This window comes from Gouania willdenowi, chromosome 5 (assembly GCF_900634775.1).
Source record: "Gouania willdenowi chromosome 5, fGouWil2.1, whole genome shotgun sequence".
Taxonomy (NCBI): Eukaryota; Metazoa; Chordata; class Actinopteri; order Blenniiformes; family Gobiesocidae; genus Gouania; species Gouania willdenowi.
Window position 1 is genome coordinate 333,558 of NC_041048.1, and position 23,735 is coordinate 357,292.

Here is a 23,735-nt window from a genome sequence, read left to right on the forward strand (position 1 = left end):
AATTTTTACCCAATTTTCACACGGTTTAGTTTGTTACGAACGGCAAATATTTACTTATGAAACAGATTGCTGTCAACATTGAAAAGAGGTGCTTTTATGCTAAAATACTTTGTATTATACTCTAACAAAGACAGGTAGGCTATGGCATACTGGTAAATGTATAAATTATTTAATATGATATTTCATTAAAGAAACAAGTTTGATTGTTCTGTTGAATGACCAGGTGAGACTAACTAGTGACCAGGTGAGACTAACTAGTGACCAGGTACAGATCCCTGTACACCAACATCTGCACCTCCTCTCACCAGTCGGTCAAACTCCTGAAGTTTGCAGACGACACGACCATCATGGTCTCATCTCTGATGGAGACGAGTCTGACTACAGGTGGAGACAGACCGGCTGGTGTCCTGGTGCAGCCAGAACAACCTGGAGCTCAATGCTTTAAAGACAGTGGAGATGATAGCAGACTTCAGGAAGAACCCAGCCCCCCTCACCCCCCTCACCCTGGGAGACTCTACAGTGAGCTCTGTGGAGTACTTCTGCTTCCTGGGGACCATCATCACTCAGGACCTCAAGTGGAGCTGAACATCAGCTCCATCATCAAAAAAGCTCAGCAGAGGATGTACTTCCTGTAGCAGCTGAAGAAGTTCAGTGTTCCAACAAAGATGATGGTGAACTTCTACAGCTCCATCATCCAGTCCATCCTCTGCTCCTCCATCACCATCTGGTACCTGCAGCTACGGCCAAGGACAAGGTCAGACTGCAGCGTATCATCCACTCTGCAGAGAAGGTCATCAGCTGCAATCTGTCCTCCCTCTAGAACCTGTACCCCTCCAGGACCTGAACCCCTCCAGGATTCTGAGGCGTGCAGGAAAGATTGTGGCCGAGGGTTAGGGTTAGGGTTACCAAGACAAATTCCTTGTACTGTCCTTAAAACTGTACATGGCCATTAAAAACATTTCTGATTCTGATTAACTAGTGACCAGGTGAGATTAACTCGCTCTAACATGTAACACTATTTTAGTAACAGTTGCTGGCAGCGTGGGTAACATTTGATTAAATTTGTTTAAGATAGTTTGAACTGTAGCACCTGGAATACAGTGTGTGATGACATTAAATAATCTAATATTCCTCATTATTGAATCACCAATAATGAGTGTAGTTTGTAGGAAGAGAGAGTTAGGAGTGAGTGTGCGCCTGTTATACTAACCGGGAACGTCCCGCAGTTGGATCACAGCTGGCTGTGGTGGAGATTGAATCCTTGGAGTTGACTGGTGTTGGGGCGTCTGTGTGGGAATGTTTGGTGGTGCTCAGGTTGCAGAAAGCTGTGGGAAAGTCTCCGTTATCGGCTCTGGTTGGCGTTGAAGCGGCTCTGTTTCTAACGGCGTGGGTGATCCTCCGTCATCAGCTGGCATTGAAGTGGTGCAGTAACATGCCTCTGGACTGCAGCTTTGAGGAGGTTTCGACAGGCTAGAGGAAGCTTTTGGGCGGTGGGAATTTAACCCTGGCGGTGGTGGAGGTGTTTTCCTGGTGGTTGTTTCGGTCGGTGTAATTGGACTGAATTTGTCCCCGTTTTCATATGAGACTGTCAAGTTTAATCCTGAGCTGCGGAGTTGAGTAGTGACTAGTTTACAGCTGGTCATCAGTTAACACAGACACCAGTGTGAGCAGTACAGTGGGTGGTGTACTGGTCCTACTGGTTACCAGATCATCACACACTCAGACACACACAGGGTTAAATATATTTTACTGAAGGTTCCCATTAAACGAGCAGAAGCATAAAAACAAAGGTCATCACAGTGATGACATCACTGCAGGACGTTGAGTGAAGCTGATTGGTTAAATTATACATGTGTACAGTATTTACACTGATGACAGACAGAGGATGGATGAGCAGGGAGGGGGCAGGGCCACACAGAGAATTATTTACATCAATAAACAACAACTAACAACAACAAACAAAGTAAACAACTGTAGCCCCGCCCATTTATTATTGTGTTCTATGATTGGCCCAGCCTGTCTGAGGAGGCGGGCCTAAAAGCTGTCCAATAAAAACCATAGCTGCCTTATCGCCCAATAGCTTTAGACTATTGGCCTGTCACACATGACATCATTACATAGGGGCGGGACTAATAGATGAGAACAAATCAACTGTCTGACAGGTGAGGGGGAGGGGCTTATATCTTGTCTCCTGGACTGCTGCTGCTGTCATTGTTGTTGTTGTTGTTGTCATGGTTATCAGGGGACACCCTCTCTGAGGGCTTGGGGGCAGAGTCTCTGTCCACAAGTGCAACGTAGGTAGAGTCCCTGTCCACAGGTGAAATGTGGGTGGAGTCCACATCAACAGGTGAAATGTGGGCGGGGCCTGGTGAGGACAGACAGCGAGACAGAGACGGACGATAGGACGCCTTAAATTCATTGAGACGCTCGGGGGTGGGCCCCCACTTAGAGAAACCAGCCGAGTTCTGGAGGAAGAACACCGCCGTACCATGGACCGCCTGGTAGTACATGTCATCACTGTTAAAATACAAACAATAAACAATATTAACCATGGACCACCAGAGGATGTTCCAGAAAGCAGGTTATGTTCAAACTCTGAGTATCCCATTCCTGGGGCCTCGTTTATAAACGCTGCGTACGTACTAAAGAAAGCGTACGTCACATATTAGCAAAGTTTGGGATTTCTAAAAAAAAAAACCTGGTGAGATAATGTTTCCACAGCTCTGACCCTGCTGTATGCACACAATCATGAGAAACAGGAAACTCCGCCCCCAACAGGAGAAGGATGTTATTAAAGACAGCTCTGTGAAATTAATAGAATTTGTGTTAAATAATCGAACACATTTAATATTTCACAACGCATTATTTGAAGGATATATTTGCAAAAACAGAGGAGGAGGAAATGATACTGGAGGGGGAGGGGTCTACAGAGACTAGGGAGAGGCAACCTGTCACAGTCTGATGAGTCAATGTTCACTGTGTCACCACATTACGCTCTGATGGGTGTGTCCTCCTCATCTATTAACACCTCCCCCTCACAGTGAGAGAAATCTGTTTTATTTGCTCCTTTTCCCCCTCGCTCCACTGTCGAATTACTATTAGTCAATATTCATTTAGGGCGTTCACCTGACCTTTTATGGGCACCAAATGGGCGGAGCAAGGTGTTTCTTCATGTGCGCCAACCTTCGAGTTGATTGTGATTTACAAACGGAAACAGGCGTGGGACGTACGTGCACCCTCGTTTATAAAACGTAAAAAGAAGATTTGTACGCACTTCCTGGTTTTTAGCGTACGCCAGCTGAAGTGTGTTTAGCAAGGCACACTTTTATAAGTGAGGCCCCAGAAGACAAAGTATGTTCTACAATAAGTCTGTTACCATGGAAACATTCTCCATGAACTAAACCTGGTCACTGGCAGGTTTTCTCTAAGAAAACCTGGCTCCGCCCACATGAACACTTTAATGAACGTTGACACTGTTCTCTGACACACATTAGTGACATCACACAACACAGATGTGCTCATATCATTACTAATGTTATGCTGCTTTATGTTTTTGTGCTAACTGTAGTTTTCTTTCTAACATTGTAGATGTAGATCATTTAGTGAAACACACTGAGAGGTTGATCTACATTAAAACATCTACTGACGTCTGTAGTAAAGTTCACTGAATACAAACCTGTAGATAATATAAAGGAGGAGATGATCATTTAAATTAATACACTTTTAAGGCTCCACATGTACTTTACATTGTTTCATACTGTAATACAGCTGGATGTATTGTCACCATCAGTGTTGTGCTAGTTACTGAAAAAAAGTAACTAGTTACCGTTACTAGTTACTTCATTAACAAAGTAACTTAGTTACTATTTTGATTACTTAACCAAAAAGTAATGCATTACTGGAAAAAGTAACTTTTGAGTTACTTAGAATTAAAGAATGTAGTATTTATTTTGGGTCATTTGTGTCCATACAGCTTCATATCAGTGCTGTAATAATATAATAATCCACTGTTGATCAACTGCTATAAAACAATCATAAATGATGTGCATATAAAGCACAAAACAGCTGCTCCAAAATTAAAACAGTAATTTTTCAGCCTTAACACAGTAATGTAAAGTAAGCTGTGCATATTCCAGGTGTACATTCTGCTGTTGAAAATGCTGATAAAAACAAATGTGGAAAAACTAATTCACAGCATTTTTCTCAGCTACACAATGCTAAACATATCAGGCTAATTAGCTGCTGTTAGCAGTGACTCAGCAGTAATGACAGGCTGCATATTTACAACAACATACCGTGCAATAGTTTGGCTGATCTGTCCCTGGATAACAGTCACAGTCCGTTAAAATCCAGCCGCAGCGTTAGCTTAGCTTCACTGATGCATCTTTGGAGACAAAAATAATACGTGTATTTCCACTTTGAGAAGCTCGTCCTGCTCTCGCATCGACTCGCCATGATTGGCGAACGTGATGTAAACAGAAACACGCTGACAATGCTTCTTCTTCTACTGTTTTACCGTGTTTGGCACGGCATCCCGCAAAAATATGTAGCGCCACTGTAAACAGGGAGTACACTGCAGCTAGCAAAGTAACGCACAAACGCACCATATTGTAACAGTAACGGCGTTATTTCTTTAGAAATATATTGCGTTACAGTACTAGTTACTGTCAAAAGTGGTGTTGAACAATGGTCACCATAATCAGAAAGTTACAGTGGTGCAGCGAGTAAAGACACGCTCTTGGGAGCGTAAGGTCGGGGGTTTTATTTCCAAGCATCTGTCAAAATAAATTTAATGTAATTTAAAATAAAATAATGAGTAAGACAATTAAAATGTAGATATACAGTAAGTTGTAGTGACATGGATTATTCTGACTGCTCCCTTTTAATTATTCATGTCATATAAAGTATTAGAACAGCATTAATGTCACCATATTTACCCTCAGGGAGCAATAATTTACTGAATCTGATCAGGTTTATTGATTAAGTTTTGATCAACTTAATTTAAATTAACCTAATTTAAATGATCTTGATGACATCATTCCAGACTGTAATGATTCAACAAAAATAAATAAACAAGGAAGCATCAGTTATTTCACCACTAGGGGTCAGAATAAAGTGATCAATAATCTACGATGTCTCAGACTCTACAATCACTGGTATTGATGGTCTCGTCCACAGCAACAGAACAACTTTATCCACAGATCTTCTGTAGCTCTGATGAGATGTTTAAACGCTCTGAGGAGGTGAAGATGAGCTTCACAGACACGTTAAAGTTAAGCGGGCACTGGTCGACTCTGATTTAGGAGTAGGGGATGATTTGTGTAGGTTTTTTTGGCAGTTTAGATGGTGTTTGAAGCGACCAGGATGGGGGGTCTAATGAGCGGTCCCCGGAAACATTTCCCCATAAAAAAAAAAACATTCCTTTCCTCACGGTGACGGCATTCTGTTAATTTCTGCGTTCAACAGTGGATTCCATTTTCATTGGTTGATTCCAAGATTCTGTTAACGTGGATTTTATAGAGCCCTACATAGGTCAGTAGTGTCAGTAGTGTCAGTAGTACCGTTTACAGATGTGCTGGCTCCCTGAGCGGTACTCGTGTTCGTATGCTGACACAGAGAGCTGCTGACGGAGGAATCGACTTTTCTCCATCCTGGTCAGAGCGGGGGTCACGGGGTCACGCCACTCAGGGACAAACACGATGAAGGACAGAGGCTCAGAGGAGCTCTCCAACAGCTCCTACAGACACAACAGACATTTCATTTAAAGAGCAACTAAACCCCTGCTTTCCCCTGACCTTCCACTAGGAGGGAAATTTAAAAAAAAGCCTTGATTATGGGCGGGACTCCTGGATCAGTTAAGCCACGCCCAGTCTATACTTTAAAATCTCCAATGAACAATCTATGCTATGCTAACTAGCTACTCATTTGTCTACAATCACACATGCAGACGTAACATGTGCATTGTGCCCGTCTACCCAATATAAGTCTATGGGAAATGTAGATCAGACGTGCAGATGCAGGGTACGCGTTTGATTAACTGGTGCATGAATTTAGAAGCGATCCACCCCCATACACACGCGTACGCGCACACACACCTCAAAGTGCGTCACCATGGCGTCCATCAGTTCTTCACAGAATGGAGGGTTGGCTTCAAAGGATCCACTGACTGGAGAGAAGGACAGGAAGGGCCTGAGGATGACAGGGAGTTAAACTGACAGACAGAGCTACAGACAGCTACAGAGAGTTTCAGACAAGTACAGACACGTCCTCACCCTCTAGAACCAAAGAACCCATCTGTGTCGGGGAACGCTGAGCAGAACTGTTTGAAGTAGGAGTTTAAAGGAGATGCGAAGCATTCAAAGGACACTCCAAAGTGTTTGTGGAGAGCCTCAAACACAGAGACAGGCAACGCCCCCTGGAGGCCAAAGCCCTCATTGACCCCGCCTCCAAACATAGCCTGTACACAGGAAACAGCAAACAGTTAGCACAGTTACTAGTGCTGTGTAATATGGAGAAAATGTTTTATCACAATATATGTAGATTTATATCCTGATAACAATATCCCAATTTAGCATTTATTCTTTGTAATTACATGACATTAATGGAAAATTTCAATTTATTATATATTTATTATATATAAAAAGAAACATATATATAAAAAAGGTACTTCTCTTTTCAGAATCTTCTCAATGAAGGAATATTGGTGATTTTTGTTACGTATAATGTTGTCACATGTTCTATTTGTAAATGTGTGGAAATACCACCGGGGGGCACAAAAACACCAATAATGTCCACTGCTATGGTTTTAAACTGTACCTGTAGTGAGTTTGACTCCATCAAAGATCATATGACAGTAGATATTTGATTAGGTTCTCCAGCATTACCCATTACCATGGAGATGGAGAGTAAACAGGAAGTGAGAGCTGACCTGATATCTCTTCAGGAGGCACCAGACCCTGGACAGGAACTTCTCAAAACGAGGGTCATCAATACAGCTGTACCTGTAGAGGAGCTCCTACAGACAGACGGACAAGTTAGAGACAGACAGGTTATATAGAGACAGACAGGTTATATAGAGACAGACAGGTTATATAGAGACAGACAGGTTACAGTATATAGACCAGGGGTTGGGGCTTGAAAGCGCGCACCTAGTGGGCCCGCCCTCCCGTAGGCTCACTACCCGTAGGAGCGACCGTATGGGGCCGGTGCAATGTGGAATGGGCAGTAGTCCAAGGCGGGAACCTTGACGATCTGATCCCCGGCTACAGAAGCTGGCTTTAGGGACGTGGAACGTTACCTCTCTGGCGGGGAAGGAGTTGCGACTAGATATAGTCGGTCTCACCTCGACACATAGCAAGGGCTCTAGAACCAGCCTTCTCGACAGGGGTTGGACTCAATGGTGAGATGCGCCGGGCTGGGGTGGCAATAGTTCTTGCCCCCCGACTCAGTGTCTGTACGGTGGAGTTTACCCTGTAGATGAGAGGGTAGCCTCCCTCCGCCTTCGGGTGGGGGACGGATCCTCACTACTGTTTGTGCCTATGGGGCAAACAGCAGCTCAGATTATTCAACCTTCTTGGATTCCTTAGAGAGAGCACTGGAGAGTTCTCCTTCTGGGGATTCCATCATTCTGCTGGGACTTCAATACTCACTTTGACAACAACAGTGAGACCTGGAGGTGCGTAATTGGGAGGTACACCCCCGTAATTGGAACCCGAGCGCTGTTTTGTTATTAATTATCTACACAGATTGTCCATAACAAACACCATGTTCAGGCATAAAGGTGTCCATATGTGCACTAGGCACCAGGATGTTGTCAGACTTGCAGCCGCATGTCCTGGACAGTCAGGTGAAGAGAGGGGCGGAGCTGTCAACTGATCACCACCTGGTAATGAGTTGGCGCCACTGGCGGGGGAAGATGCTGGTTAAACCTGGCAGACCAAAATGTATTGTGAGGGTCTGCTGGGAACGCCTGGCAGAGTCACCCGTCAGAAGGAGCTTCAACTCCCACCTCCGAGAAAACTTCAACCATGTCTCGGGGGAGGTGGGGAACATTGAGTCCGATCGGTGCCGTGGCCGTAAGGTCGTCGGTGCCTGTTGTGGCGGCAACACCCGAACCCTCACACGGGTGAGGGATGCCATCAAGCTGAAGGAGGAGTCCTATCGGTCCTTTTTCATGTTCAGAATACTTTATTTATCCCCAAAGGGCAATTCAGTTTCAGTCTGTACATCCCGTCCAAGAAACATGAGAAGACAACAACATAAGAATACAGAAGCGGGAGAACAGTGGGTCGCCACAAAGGCAGCGCCATGTACCATATATAAATGAAAGTGGGAGAAAAAAAAAACAGGAGGAAAGGGGGTGGGGGGTTGGAGGTAGGGTCTAAACAGATTTTCCATGGGGAAGCTCAGTGTAGAGCATAGAAAATACCTCAGCATACACCATAAAAGGATCGGGGAAGGGGGGATGAGGATCGAGGGTTTAGGGCAGAGAAAAAGGAAAGGATTGCCAGCCGCTGGGGGGATGCGCATGCAGCTTCTTGTGGGCGCATTCACCCAGGTGGACGGAGGGCCAACAAAGGCATTGACATATGATCCCTTAGCTTCCTTTTTGATACAGTCAAATGACGTGTGACGACCTTGAGTAGATCTGGTTTAAAAACAAAGTTCCAGGTGGCAGTGGGAGAGGAAGAGGAGGTGGTGGGGGATTGGGATAGACCAATATGGATTTTTTTAGGGTGGATGGTCCAGCAGCAAATGCAATGCTCAAACAGGTGGGCTCACCACTACCCGTTTTTTTGGTCGGAAAAATTTGGTCAATTGCATTGAGAGACCAACTGATCAATTCCATAATTTCAGATTTGAATGAGATTCAAATAGAGGCTCCTAATAAATTCACAAGACCAGACAAAACAAAGCAGCAGCAAGGACAGCTATGGTGGGAGAGAGGGAGCAGAGAAAATGTGACCGTCCTCATCAAGAAGCAGAAGAGAGAAACTTTTTGGTCTATGGGACTCCGGAGGCATCAGACAGGGCAAGCGAAGTGCAGCCACGGCGGTCGCCAACGCAAAAACCCAGACATGGGAGGAGTTCAAGTACCTCTGGGTCTGGTTCACAGTAAGGGAAAGATGGAGCTGAAGTTCAACAGGTGGATTGGTGCTGAGTCTGCACCAATCTGTCATGGTAAAGAGGAAGCTGAGCTCTGGATTTACAGGTGGATCTACGTTCCAACCCTCACTTATGGTCATGAGCTTTGGGTCAGGACCACAAGCTGCTGAAATGAGTTTCCTCTGTAGGGTGGCTGGGCTCTCCCTTAGAGATAGGGTGAGAAGCTCAGTCATCCCGGAGGGACTCAGAGTAGAGCCGCTGCTCCTCTGCATTGAGAAGAGCCAGATGAGGTGGATCAGGCACCTGATTAGGATGCCCCCTGGATCCCTCCCTAGTGAGGTGTTCAGGGCACGTCCCTCCGGAAGGAGACCCTGAGGAAGACCCAGGACACGCTGGACAGACTATGTCTCTGAGCTGGTCTGGAAATGCCTCGGGACTCCCAGAAGAGCTAGATGAAGTGTGCTGGGAGAGGGAAGTCTGAGCCTCCCTGCTAAGGATGCTGGCCCCTTGACCCGGCAACGGATAAGCAGCAGAGGATGGATGGATAGATACAGACAGACAGGTGATATACAGACAGGTGCTACAGACCAGTTTGCTGAAGTGACCTCTGTTGACCTTGACCATCTCTCCTCTGAAGCGTAAACAGGCCACGTCGTTCTCAAAGTGCAGTTCCACTCTGGGCAGAGGGACAGACGACACAGACAGACGAACCGGGTAGCAGTAGAGTAGGCGGGGCTCAGTGGGTGACGGACACGCCTCTGACACACACGCGCGCACACGCACACACACACACGCACACACGTTACACTGGTAGATCAGGCATGTGGGTGGGGCCAATATGCTCCAGCCTCACCTGTGGGCGGGGCCTGCAGCAGACTGAGGTGTGTCTGTCTCAGACGTCGACTGTATTCTACAGAAAGTTGGTAGATCTTAGAGCAGATCCCTTCCACCGAGTCCTTGGCCACGGCCGCCAGGTGAGGACCACACTGCTGTCTCAGGTGTTCCAGACGGTCCTACAGACACAGGTACACACAAGCAGGTACAGACAAAAGTACACACAAACACAGGTGCAGGTACACACACAGGCACAGACAGAATGTCTACCATGTAGTCTTCTTTACTAGCTGAGGTGTCTCTACGGAGCCAGTTCATGGTGTCCTCAGCGTTCCACTTTACCATCTTCCTGCTCTCAGGGCTGGCATTCCTACAGGTCAGAGGTCACATGTCAGCCGCACCCTCTCCTCTGTGACTGGCTGCTCTGTCCTACCTGGAGTCAATCATCTTCTTTGCAGCTTCAGCATATCTGAACAGAAGCTTCCGAGCTTCCTCCTTATATTTGATACGAGACAACCTGCGATATAGAGATGTTAGCTACAAACACTACAGACCACCAAAGATATAGAGAGGTTAGCTACAGACACAGACGTACCTGGTGGGATGTCGTTCATCACCTCTCTAAACATGGAGGGGGAAACCACAGGGTCACAGTCACTGGGGAGGAAGGGGTCATGACCTTTGTCAATCACCTTCCTCTCTAGTAACCAGCGGTTGAAGGACTCCCGGGGGGTTCAATCCCTATGGGGGGGGGGGGGGGGGGGGGACAACAACAACAGGCTGTCAGTAGGTCAGTGGGTCAGTGGGTACCACAGAGGGGGCCATACCCTCTCTCTGCAGACACAGCTCGTGGTACTGCTGCCTCAGCTTGGTGACCAGCTGGGCCCTCTGCAGCTCCATCTCAGGGTGGGGGGGCAGGTGGGGGGCGGGTCCTCGTTCTTTGATCACTGCATTGGTTTGGATGTCCAAGTCCCAGTAGATCCTACACCACAAGTGATCAGCCCTAATGCGCGCACACAGACACAGACCAGGGGAACTTACACAGCAGGCCTGTAGGGGCAGGGGCGGGGCTTGGGGCGGGGCTAGGCGTGAGCGGGGCAGCAGTGGGTGGTTTGTCCTCAGCGGTCCAGGGTTTGACACCAGGGTGCTGGGGGAGATGGGCGTGGTTGGCTCCACCTGGAAACACAACAGCTGATTGGACACTGCCGACCAATCACAGGCTCTGCAGCTTACCTTAGCTCTCTTAAAGCTGTTCTGATTGGCTCCCTGCTCTTCAGACATCCTCCTCTTCCTCTGCTCGTTACCATGGCTACTGTCGCCGCCCTCAGATGGAGCCGCGTTCAGCCCTAGAGGGTCAGACTGAGAAAGACACACTGTCTGTAGCTGGCTGTGTGTGTGTGTGTGTGTGTGTGTGTGTGTGTGTGTGTAAAACTCACGATGACATCATGTTGACCCAGCACAGGGACCTCCCACAGGCTCTGATTGGTGAACCTGTTGAAGTAATAGGGACGGTTCTCTCTGCGAGACCAACATTTGGACCAGCCCGCCTGGACCAGCTCATCTACAGACACACAAACAGACAGGTGAGATACAGACAGGTTATAGACAGACACACAGGTTAGAGACAGACAGGTTAGATACAGACTAGGGATCAACCTTTATAGGTTTTTTAGGGTCGATACCAATTATTTTTTTCATCAGCCGATGACCAAGTCTCAATTAAAAAAAAGGAACATTTATTGAAATGAACAAAGGTGAGGTAGAACAACATCAAGTAAAAAATATTTAACAAATAATAAAAACAGGTGACGTAGAACAAGTAAAAAATAAAGTGACATCTCATTAAATATTATAAAAGAACTGTTTGTCCTTGTCCTGAAAACAGCTTTGACAAAAGTTGGTCTGATTGAAGATATATTTTATGAACAGGATTATTGAGTATAAATACGTATAATTATAGTATTAAACACAAAAAAAAATGAATAAAATTTATTCCAACACAACCCCAGAACATAAATTAACAGAGGAAAATAACGTGATGTCAGATGTGCATTAAGCAACAAACTGTTCTACTTTCTGTTCTAAATTACATCAATATTAAATATTCAAACAAGTAGTAACTGCTCTCAAAGTTTTAAAAACTTCTTCTCAGCACAGAGTGAGAAGCAGAGAGAGGGAGAGAAACACACACACCAAACCTCCAGCCAGCTGCTCGTTAAATACAACTGCGACAAAAACACGAAACCACAGAACAACGTCAGCTGAGTTAAACAGTTAAAAGATGCTTTGAAAGTTTAAAAACTGCTGTTGGGGTTGAAGAGCTTCCTTCACGCTCTCCTAATGGGGGGGAGGGGCTTGCTCTCTGTCTGCATCAACACGGAGCAGCCGCTCTGTTAACTCATTCAGTTCCAGCCATTCTCAGATTTTCTACCCCCTCATTACCAGCCGTTTTTGAGCATTTTGACTGATTTTTAAAGACCCACAGAATATTTTCTACTATGAATATCTGAAATCTGACACCAGATTCTGAAAGATTGAAGCCTCTAGTTTCATCAAAAGTAGCTCGTTTTGTTCTTTTGTAATCAGCCGTTGAATAGAGCAAGTTTTACACAAATCTTCAGTTTCAGAGCAAAAAGATGAGAAAAAAGCCTTTTTCTAAAAAAAAAAAAACCCTGTCAGTGACTTTAAAGCTATTTTTTTTTGCTTTAGTGACAACTCTAGCATCTGAACATTGTTTCCTTATATTAAACATTAAAAAACAACACGGAGACCAGGCTTTTGATAGCAAAATTATTATTTTGCTGTCTATGTCAGAGATGAATGGAATTCTTACTGTATTTTGGCGTTCCTCCAACTTTCTCTCCTGTCAGTCTGCACACACGTAACTTCCTCCCTGACATGCAGAGTGTCACTGCTTGCCCCGTTTTTTTATGGTTTTATCTCACCATCACCACATTATCCATGAGTTCCACACATGCTCTGGTCGAGTGTGCGCTGCTGTGAACGTCAGCTCTGTATGTAGCGCCATTTTCTGTCTCGTAAATGCCTTTCTTCTCTCCCTCTGAGCTCTGCAGAGCACGGATGATCTCTCATCAAAGGTGCTATCTCCTACATGTCACCTATTATTTTTGCTATGTACCCCCCCCTTCCGACACGCAGGAATGACCCAATTAGCCCTGTTAGTTGATGGTTTTATCTCATGATCACAACATTATCAATAATCCACTCAGGTCCACATGTTCTGTGTTAGTATGTGGAGCTGTGAGCTGCTGGATACGTCACAATAAGACTCTGTAGCGCCATAATCTCACTCGTTCCTGCTTCTTCCTCCTTTGCTGGGTAGCATCAGTGGCTAATCTCTCATCTAAAGGTGTACTGCTGCCATCTTCAGGACACAGTTGATCACTACAACACCCCACAGCTTAGATATTGATGAGAGACCTCCACCAGGGTGTTTTCTAGTAATCCCCGTGAAAAAAGGCAAATGACGAGTTATCTCGTCAATGGCACTGAGTGAGTTAATAAAGTGGATCGGAGAACGCAGCAGCACACATCGGCCCATGCTGATACATGTAAAAATCGGCCGGGCGATGAATTGGCTGATCACTAATACAGACAGACAGGTGACAGACACACACCAGACAGGTGACAGACAGACACACAAGTTATAGAAAAGTACCTGGTAGCTCAGGTGTTTTGGAGGCAGTGCTTGAGAAAGGGGCGGTCCCTGTGAGGAGGTGGTGCCTGTAGGTGACATCATAGTGGGGGCGTTGCCCTTCACTGGTCCTTGGCTGTCAGTGGACATCTCAGCTGGTTCTGGTCTGAGGGACCTGAACCTGGGTAGAAGATACACATAATTCACCTCTCCATGGACCACAGCTAATAAATAACAACTATTAATTAATAACAACTATTAATAAATAACAACTCATCTAACTCTTTCTCCCTCACTCCACCGTGTCCCCCTCCCCTCAGGTCACATGTCTTGGGGTAATCCTCCACAGCTCCCTCCCTCCCTCCCCAACTCACTCCTTTTTGGTGTCCCTCATAGATCCCTCCATGAAATCCAACTGGTCCAGAACTCTGTAGAACCCCTCCTCTGACCACATCCCCCCTGTCCTCCATTAGCTCCACTGGCTCCCCATCAACTTCAAAATCCTCCTGTACACTTTCACGGCCATCCACATCCTCACCCCCCTAACCCCCCCTCCCCCCACCTGTCTGACCTCCTTCATATCATCACTCCCTCTCGCTCCCTCAGGTCGGGTTGTTTCCTTTTAAAAGCTGCTTTAAATCAGTATTAAAAAGGAAATTAAACAGAATATCATGGGAAATGTTTTAATATGATTATAAATCCATACAAATGATGATGAATCATTGTCTTATTACGTGTTTAACACATCAGTAATAATATGTCTATATAAGGATACGTTATCAAACGGTATAAATGTTCATTTATTGATCAGAGATTAATAATGATGAAGCTGTGGATAGAGAGGGAGGGGCTTCAGAGCTCTAAACTCTAAGTCTCTGGTGATAAACTCTATGAATTATCATTATGAATTACAACACTATCATTGATCAGGAGGTGATCAGTTCTCCACCTCAATCACTGATCAACTGCACCTGGAGCATCTGCAGTGTTGGACGTGACATCCAACAGCATCCAACAGTATGCTAAGCCTCTGTTCATTAGAATTTAATGCTCATCAAACACTAACTAGTCTCATTATTTACTTATTAATTAATTGTGAGTTACATCATCTTTTATTAAACGCTGACAGGTGTTAAAAACTTATCAAACTCACATGATCAGTGTGTGTGATCACATGATCAGTGGTTTTCTGTGATAAATTGACTAAATAACACCAACTTCAACTCTTTACTACTTTTAAATGTTCAAACCACACAAACTTCTTAAACGTGTCCGTCCTTTATTCTCACTGCTCAGTAACAGATGATGTCACTTCCTGTTGATCTCAGTAATAGGCTGCGTCCGAATAGTCCCTCCTTTCTCCTTTTCCTTAAAAGGATACATGGGTCAGCCAATTTTTGTGTTTTTTACGTGTATCGGCATTGGCTGCTGCGTTCACTGATCTGCACTATTTACAGAAAGCAGAAATAGGTTTTACTTGTCGTTTTAACTCATCTTTGTTAATTTCAATAAATGTTTTTTTTTTTTAATTGAGACTTGTACCATTTATCATCATTGTGTAATTTTATGATCTAATTGAGGGAACAGAAAGAATATCAGCTCCAAATATCGGCTCAAGAAAATCAGCAGTCCGTATCGGTCCTCGGCTAAGGCTGATGGGAAAATAATTTAAAAAAAAAATCGGTATCGCTCCCAAAAATCCATATTGGTCTATCCCTAATAAAAATGTCTCTGATCATTTTTCTAGAACCACAGAGTGTCTGTTTTATGTCAGTTATAATCTGATTATATGTCTGTACTATATATAATAATATATAGGTTTTACATTATTTATTTAAAGTTGTTCATATTATTACATTAGTAACTTACATGATCTACGTTACTTGTCGGTCATCTTGAGTTTCCGTAAACGCTCTGGTGTGTGTGTCCCTTTAAATGTTGTCACCGCAATGAATTGTGGGTCATCATTATATGGTTTCCTTTAGTAAAGGATGTATCAGTGTTTCCTAGGCTAAAGGAGGTTATAAAGGAAGCATTGAACCTCTTTTCCTGAGCTTAAAGGGAACTCAGACACTCTTTATCATGGCCGCCACCTAAACACTTCCTGGGGGGAAGGAACAGTGGATAGGAAAGGAGATAGGAAAGGAGATAGGAGGGAACATTAGGACACAGCAGTGGTTTCTATTGGCTGTTTAATCAGTAAAAGCTCCAGTGGATGCCTCCTCACTTCTCTCATGAAATCTATGATCGATCTCTTTGGTCTAATGAAAACATCATTAAATCAACACCATTAATTAAACACTGTCAGCTGATTGGCTGAGGTGGGAAGCTCCAAGCAGAGAAGAGTTTGATGGAATGGGACAAGGGGGCGTGGCCTGGCTTTAAACCAGGTTTCAACAGTAAGCCTGGCCCTTTAAGAACATTTTGATGATGTCGCTCTATCACCAACATGACCTCATTCAAAGGAAGTGAAGCTCACACCTGTCATGTTCACACTGACTTTAATCAATACGTTTACTGATATTTGTTTTGTTTTTATTCACACAAATGATTCAGCAGACAGATTTAATATAAGGTGGGGGGGTTGTTTTTTAATCATTTTGTTTATTTATTGAACATGATTATGGTGCCTGCACAGGTATATCACATACATTATGTGTGTACATAATATATTTAAACAAATAAACAATCACAACACGTAGACATGATCAATAGGATTATTTAATCCACTCCATTCTCACTCGCAACTCAATAAAATAGGAGGAAATTGATCAGTTTCTATTGGTTTTAGTGTAAATCACGTGTTATTTTAACTTATGACTGTAATGATAAATATACCTTTACTATTAATTCTACATTCTGTTTGTCAATGTTCAGAAAAGCTGTTTCAGTCTTAATTTAGTTACTAAATATAGCAAAGTTTAGGATTAAGTCAACAACAACATTAATAATATTATTAATAACAATCAGCACAGTGTCACAGAATAAAGAAAATAAATAAGACGTAATCTGCTATGGACCAATCAACAGGCAGCACAGCGCTGAGCCTCAGCCAATCAGAGCTCAGAGAGCGGACAGGTGTCATACAAAGCTCAGCTGTTACTTTACATTTAGGGTTGTGACGTCATAGCAGAGGTGTGCAGTAAACTCGGGTCAATGTCTCCGATCACACTGATCGATCACTGAGCGCGCTGCCCTCAACCAGAAACAGGCGCAGCAGGACTGCGCATGCGCAGAGCGGGTCTCGTAAACAAACGAGAAGGGGGGAGGGTTCACAAATGATGTTCCCGCTTCAGAGAGCGGCCCTCCCCCGGTGAGTCGGTACCGTCGCTCTGCGTGGGTCGCACTGCACTACCGAGTGGGTGGCGGGCGGTCCGCGGCCCCTCGGCGGCTTCCCCGCTCGACTCGCGCTCACGGAAACCACAGCAGCCGTTCCAAGATGGCGGACACGCCCCTGCTCAGCTCGCGCGCTCTCACCGAGGTTCCGCTCCGGTACCGACCCCCGGGGACCCGCGACCCAATGAACGGCTCCACTGAGGGCCGCGGACCCTCCGCCGCCCGTGGCTGCGGTTCAAGCCGAGCTGTGCACGGCGCTTCTTACCTTAACGTTTACCGCCAACAGCGCAGGAAGCGCGCCCTGCTCTCAGTCTTCGCCTCGCGCCCTCCCCTCGCTCGCAGACATCTTTACAGGGCTCTCGGAGCAGCAGTACGCATGCGCGGATCTCCGCTGCTTCCGACCTCAGGCGTCAGTTGAGCTCCGCCATGTTGGAAAGGTGTTTTATTCATTTATATATAAAACACATTAAAAACCAAAATATATCAGAGTGTGGACAACTTAGCAGCAGCTTTAAAATACATAAATCATCCACAACACATTTAAATATCTGCTTTTAGTAATACACAATTTTTGCCAAAATTAAAATAATCGTAAAACATTTATTTAATTTTTAAAACCGAACTTTAAGTGATGGAAATCAAAATCTTGACCAGAAAACCAAAGTTTTTGTATGTTCCCAAAAACAACAAACAGATGCTCAGCAGTTTCAGAATGATAATCACAAAAATAACATCCAGCCACATCAACATTAAAGTTTTGATAAAACACATTATTCCATGAGACATGGTTTGATGGCTCCACTATGACCCCTGACCTCTGACCCCAGAGCTCCCACAAGAACCACAGAAACAAGTTGGGTTTTAAACGTGTTGTTCTGGAGGTGGAGACGAGTGGCCCCTAAAATACAAACACATAAAGATCTAGTCCCAGGTTGCCATGTTGGAAAGGTCACTGTAAGGTTTATTCTACCTTCTTCCAGGTAATTTTAATAATTTAAACATGTTTATTCTAGTTACAGTCACAGGTAAAGTAAACACATCTCACCTGGATTAAAGTCCTTCCGCAAAAAAAAGAACCTTCTCAATGAAGACAATACTGTGCGTAAAATTCTACACAGTTAAAATTATAGTGAATAATACTATGTAAACAAAACATTTTTGAGTTAATGTCTTTGAAGGGCTACAAAAATAACCTGAATTTGATAACACATTATTACGTCGGTCAACACGTGCTAATTGCTAATTTCTTGCAACATATTAATATGGTTTGTTGACAGTTAAATGAATCTGTTCCCACACAATTAAAATCTGTATTTTCTTTCCAGAAATAGTGTTTTTTGTTGGTTTAGTTTCTTACCAGGGATTTAAAAACTTAAGGTTAGTCACAGGTGGAGGAAAGTTGATGGTCTGTAGATGTTGTAGGAATGTGCTGAGTCATTGTACAACGTGGACCTGAGGAGAACCAAGAGGTCAGTCAGTCCTGTCTCCATCCAGGGGGTCAGTGTGTGTGTGTGTGTGTGTCAGGGCCTACCAGAGACACATTAAAAAGTACAGAAATAAAATAAATATATTTCATAACTGTCCCAGAAAATGGAAGATTTCAACTAAAGACAAACAATGAAGGTTCATCAAATAAAGGCTCAACATTGCTAATAATTGTTTTATATTATTGATATTTCTGTGTTCATGCAACCAAAACAATTCCAACATTCACACATGAATGGTCCATACAGCGTGTAGTGTTTCATTATTATTTATTATTATTAATAATAATAACTCATATTAATCATCAGAGACACAAACAGGAAATCAATGACAGACTGTGATGTGTTTAAAAAACAACACAACAAACGTGTGTGTGTGTCAGTGTGTAGTTGATTGTAAGTAGAACCAGTTACACAGGAGGTGTGGTCAGAGGTCAGGGGTCAAGCCCTCCTGCAGCAGCAGCAGGTCCACGGCCTCCTCCACGTCCTGGACCACATGATCAGGTCTGAGCAGCTCCAGGTCAGGGAGGAGGTCCCTGTGAGCCTGGCAGAGGTCAGAGGTCACCTCAGAGCCCGCCCTGTACACGCCACTGCACACCTGAGGAAACACACACCCTTATTTGTGAAGGTCTGACAGGGATCAGCGTGTACGTACCAGCAGTGAGTGACAGCGGGCAGACACAGGCTCCGCCCCTGAGGGTTTCACTTCCTGTTGGGTCAGGTGACGGTCGTAGAGGTTGGCCCCCACCACGTCCGTCAGAGGGTTGTCCCTGTGTGATGATGTCACATTATTAGTGGATGATGTCACAGACTGATGATGTCACAAACTGATGATGTCACATGGTTCCCAATGGCATAGATTTTTCCTGACCCCGGTGTTGTGGCTCTGCGGTCCAGCAGCTGGTGAGCATACTGGTAGGTGGTCAGACCAGTTTTCCTAGGAGAACCTGGTACTGCAGCTCACGTCCCATCAGTCGTCTGTAGACGGCCTCCAGACACACAGCAGAACACGCCGTGACCAAACCTACCACATCACAGCAGGAGGGTCAGAGGTTAAACCCAGACCCAGTTTTGATACTTGAGGCTGTTACCCTACCCGTGGCACGGGGCCTCTGCCATCCACAGCAGGTCAGTGTTGCAGGCGAGGACGGGCAGCTGCTTGCCCGGCTGAGGGGCGTGCACAAGGCCAGGCCGCCCGTGGCTCAGCAGAACATCTGTCAGCAGCTGTAGGCTGGTCTCCCACCTGATTGGCTCCCCGAACAGGACGATGGCTGCAGGAGACAGGAAGTGATGCACATACAGCGAGAATAGCAGGGGGTGCTGCTGCAGGGGGCGCTACAGGGGGACTCACCTTCGATTGCAGGGAGTTGCTGCACCCTGCTGGGCTGGAGGAGAAACACACACAGTGACACACACACACACAATGACCCATAAGTGTGTGTGTCAGGGACTCACAGGTGTCTCAGGCCTCCTGTTGTGATCCACCATGTCCAGCAGAGGGTGCTGTTCTACCAGCTGATCAATGCTCAGAACCCTGTGGAACCCCAGCCTGTCCTCAGATCAGGAACACACACTGATCGCTACACACACTTATCTGTACACAGATTTATTTGCACACACACTAATCTCTATACACACTTATTTGTACACACACTTATCTGTACACACACCTATGGTGGAGGATATGTGTGGGGAATGTCAGTGATTGGTCCTTGTCCACACGGCAACACACACTTATCTCTACACACATTTATTTGTACACACACTTATCTCTACACACTTATCTATACACACATTTATTTGTAAACACTCTTGTCTCTACACACTTATCTCTACACACATTTATTTGTACACACACTTATCTCTACACACTTATCTATACACACATTTATTTGTAAACACACTTGTCTCTACACACTTATCTATACACACATTTATTTGTAAACACACTTGTCTCTACACACTTATCTCTACACACACTTTTCTCCACACACACTTATCTGTACACACACTTATCTGTACACACACTTATTTGTAAACACACTTGTCTCTACACACTTATCTCTACACATTTATTTGTACACACACTTATCTCTACACACTTATCTATACACACATTTATTTGTAAACACACTTGTCTCTACACACTTATCTCTACACACACTTTTCTCCACACACACTTATCTGTACACACACTTATCTGTACACACACTTATTTGTAAACACTTGTCTCTACACACCTATGGTGGAGGATACGTGTGGGCGATGTCAGTGATTGGTCCTTGTCCCACACCAACACACACTTATCATGGAAGCTCTTCATGTTCTGTAAGGACTGTAGGACAGAACCACCTGGTCCGGGGACACCTGAGGGATGAGGACATCAGTGTGACCATGTGACGTACCTGGTCAGGTGACCATGTGACGTACCTGTGCGTGCAGCAGGTCAGAGAGCTGCTGGGCCTTCCTGTCCCTCTGACAACTTCCTGCATTGGTGACAAACACGACGGGAAGTACAAACCGCCGCTTCCTGTCCACCAGCTTTAGAACGGCTCTACGGGCCGCAGGGAGGACAGAACCGCCCCGAACTAGGACCCCGTCCACGTCCAGGAGGAGCCCCGCCTGGGGGGAGGGGGGGTCAGACCCACACACAGAGACAAACACACACACACTCAGGTGTACTGACCTGGGTCCTCACAGGGCTCACTGTCTGTCCCAGTCGTCTCCACATCTCTGTCACAACGACTGACGCTAACTGAGTTTACCACAGAGGGCGGAGCTACAGATACCATGATACCTGATTGGTTAGTGACACACAGTTGGTTCACATCCCAATGTCCCCATCCTGTGTGTGAGGGACACACACACACACACATAACACACACACACATGACTCCACGTGCAGCTTGCTGTCTTTCATCAACCAATCACATGCTGCGGAGGCTGTCATCACTCAACAAATCAGCAGGTAGATTAAAAACACATGATGGATGCACACAGACTGCCACTTCTATGTGTGTGTGTGTGTGTGTGTGTAGAAGTGCTCAAAGTGTTAAAAAACAGTCACAAGATAATACGATCACCAGTAGATCCGCAGCCTTCTGTCGTGCACACTGTTCATTCAGTACACACTCACACACTGTCACACACACACACACACACACACGCACATACACACACACACGCACATACACATACACACACACACACACACATTACACACGCGCACACACACACACACACTCACACACTGTCACACACACACACACGCACATACACACACACACACACACACGCACATTACACACACACACACACACATTACACACACACATGCACACACACACACATTGCACACGCACACACACACTGTAAATCTTGCTGTCGTTCAGTTGTGGTGTGAGGTCAAAGGTCAGGTGATGAAGTCTTAATGTCTAACGATGAATATAACAGAGATTTTGATGATTTTAATGTTAAAGCGTCGAGTCTTTGAAAGATTTTATGCGTAAATGTGGTATTAGTTCCAAGGTAGAAAGACTGAGTTAGCTGCTAAAGCTAATGCTGCTAAAGCTAATGCTGCTAAAGCTAATGCTGCTCAAGCTAATGCTGCTAAAGCTAATGTTGCAGTGATCAATCAGCTGATCAGTGCTGTTTCACTTATTGATCTATTTAGTGTCTATCTTGTGCACTTCCTTAAAATGTGTAAATGTAATTAAAATAATGTTAATAAAATAATCATGACCTGGTCAGTGAAAGTTGACCTCATAAAGTCAGAACTCATTCTGTCCTTTTCACACAGACATCTCACTGTACCATCAATAATAACATTACATTTTGTTTATAAGCACTTTTCAAAACTCAAAGACACTTTAGTCTGCCCCAGGGCAGCTGTGGCTACATTGTAGCTTATCACCACCGGTATGACTGTGAGTGACTGGTGTGTAATACACTTTGAGTCTCCTCGAAAAAGGGTGTATATATATCTATATCTATATATATATCTATAACACCTGTTAGAGACAAAAGCCACAAACAGAAACTACACACATTATAAAGTCCAGGAGAAAATTAAAATCATAACATCCCAAGAGTAACTAATTAAAAGCTTGAACATTAAAAGGTCTTTAGCTTTTGAAGGTGTCGACAGAGTCAGTAGAACACAGAGAGAGAAGAAGATGGTTCCAGAGCCTGAGAGCAACAGCCTGCAAAGATCTGTCTCCTCTGGTCAGAACACCAGTGTGAGGAACCATCAGCAGATACTGATCCATAGACCTCAGAGTCTGAGCAGGGGTGTGAGGCTGGATCAGATACTGATGTAAGGAGGAACCTGACCCTGAACAGGAGATCTGTGTGTCCTCCTATTAGTACGGGTCAGAATTCTCACTGCAGAGTTTTGTACTTGTTGCTCCTTCTTCTTCAGATCTGTGAATAAACTATTACAATAGTCTAAACGTGAAAAACACAGAGCATGAATGATGAGCTCTAAATCATTCTGTGACACCATTTTCCTGAGTTTAGAGATGTTCCTTAGTTAGAAGAAGCAGTTTATCATCAGATGTTCACAGTGCTGCACTAATATAGGTCTTTGTCAAAGATAACGCCTAAGTTTTCTAAAGGCTTGGTTTAACAAACTAACTTAAGTCACCTAAAAACTGTTTAATCCCTGGAATTGAGTCATCAGGTCAATAATCAGAGTTTCTGTTTAGTCTGCGTGCTGAGTTAAATCGCTGAGTCATTGTTTATTTCTACTAAACAATGGAGTAGTTTAGCGTCTGCATCTCAGACGGCTTAAAGGAGCAGTAGAGCTGGATAATCATCAGCGAATGTGGTAAGAAACATCACTGAACCTTGGATGATCTTTCTCAAGCTGGTCCAAATACAACAGAAATAGGAAAGGACCCAAAACGGAGCCTTGAGGGACTCCACACAACAAATCTGCTGACTCAGACATTATTTGGTTAGCTGTCACACTAAAGCTACGCCCAGATAAATAAGAGGAGAACCACTGTAGAACTGACCCTGTCAGTCCTACTTGATCCCTCAATCTTCTCAGCAGGACCTGGTGGTCAACGGTGTAAGAAGGCTGAGGACAGATCCAGGAGAACCAGAACAGTGCATGTTCCAGAATCAGCTGACATCATGATATCACTGGACACTTTCAGTAAAGCCGTTCCCGTAGTGTTTTTAACGGAAACCGAACTGAAACGTCTCATGGAGGTTACTTTGATCCAAAAGCTTTGGAGGAGTAGGAAACAGAGTAGGAAACCCCTAAACCCTGACCTTTGACCCATAGGTCGCGCATGCACACTTCCAGAGTGTGA

General features: G+C 44.8%; 1 protein-coding gene and 1 pseudogene across 1 annotated transcript; both read right to left on the bottom strand.

The window, feature by feature from the left end:
- Positions 1 to 1,730: 1,730 nt before the first annotated feature.
- On the bottom strand, positions 1,731 to 17,317 carry LOC114463909 (mRNA (2'-O-methyladenosine-N(6)-)-methyltransferase-like). Its single transcript, XM_028447794.1, is given in 19 exon segments — positions 1,731 to 2,517; positions 5,562 to 5,737; positions 6,096 to 6,189; positions 6,273 to 6,457; positions 6,929 to 7,015; positions 9,694 to 9,863; positions 9,959 to 10,118; positions 10,210 to 10,309; positions 10,373 to 10,456; positions 10,531 to 10,672; positions 10,758 to 10,921; positions 10,981 to 10,997; positions 11,000 to 11,085; positions 11,088 to 11,115; positions 11,173 to 11,298; positions 11,376 to 11,500; positions 13,619 to 13,651; positions 13,654 to 13,775; positions 17,196 to 17,317. Coding segments are annotated over 18 exon segments (2,208 nt in total). The 5' UTR covers positions 13,745 to 13,775; positions 17,196 to 17,317; the 3' UTR covers positions 1,731 to 2,177.
- A 1,524-nt stretch (positions 17,318 to 18,841) lies between these two features.
- Positions 18,842 to 21,145, bottom strand: LOC114462859 (haloacid dehalogenase-like hydrolase domain-containing 5; annotated as a pseudogene).
- Between the last annotated feature and the right edge of the window lie 2,590 nt (positions 21,146 to 23,735).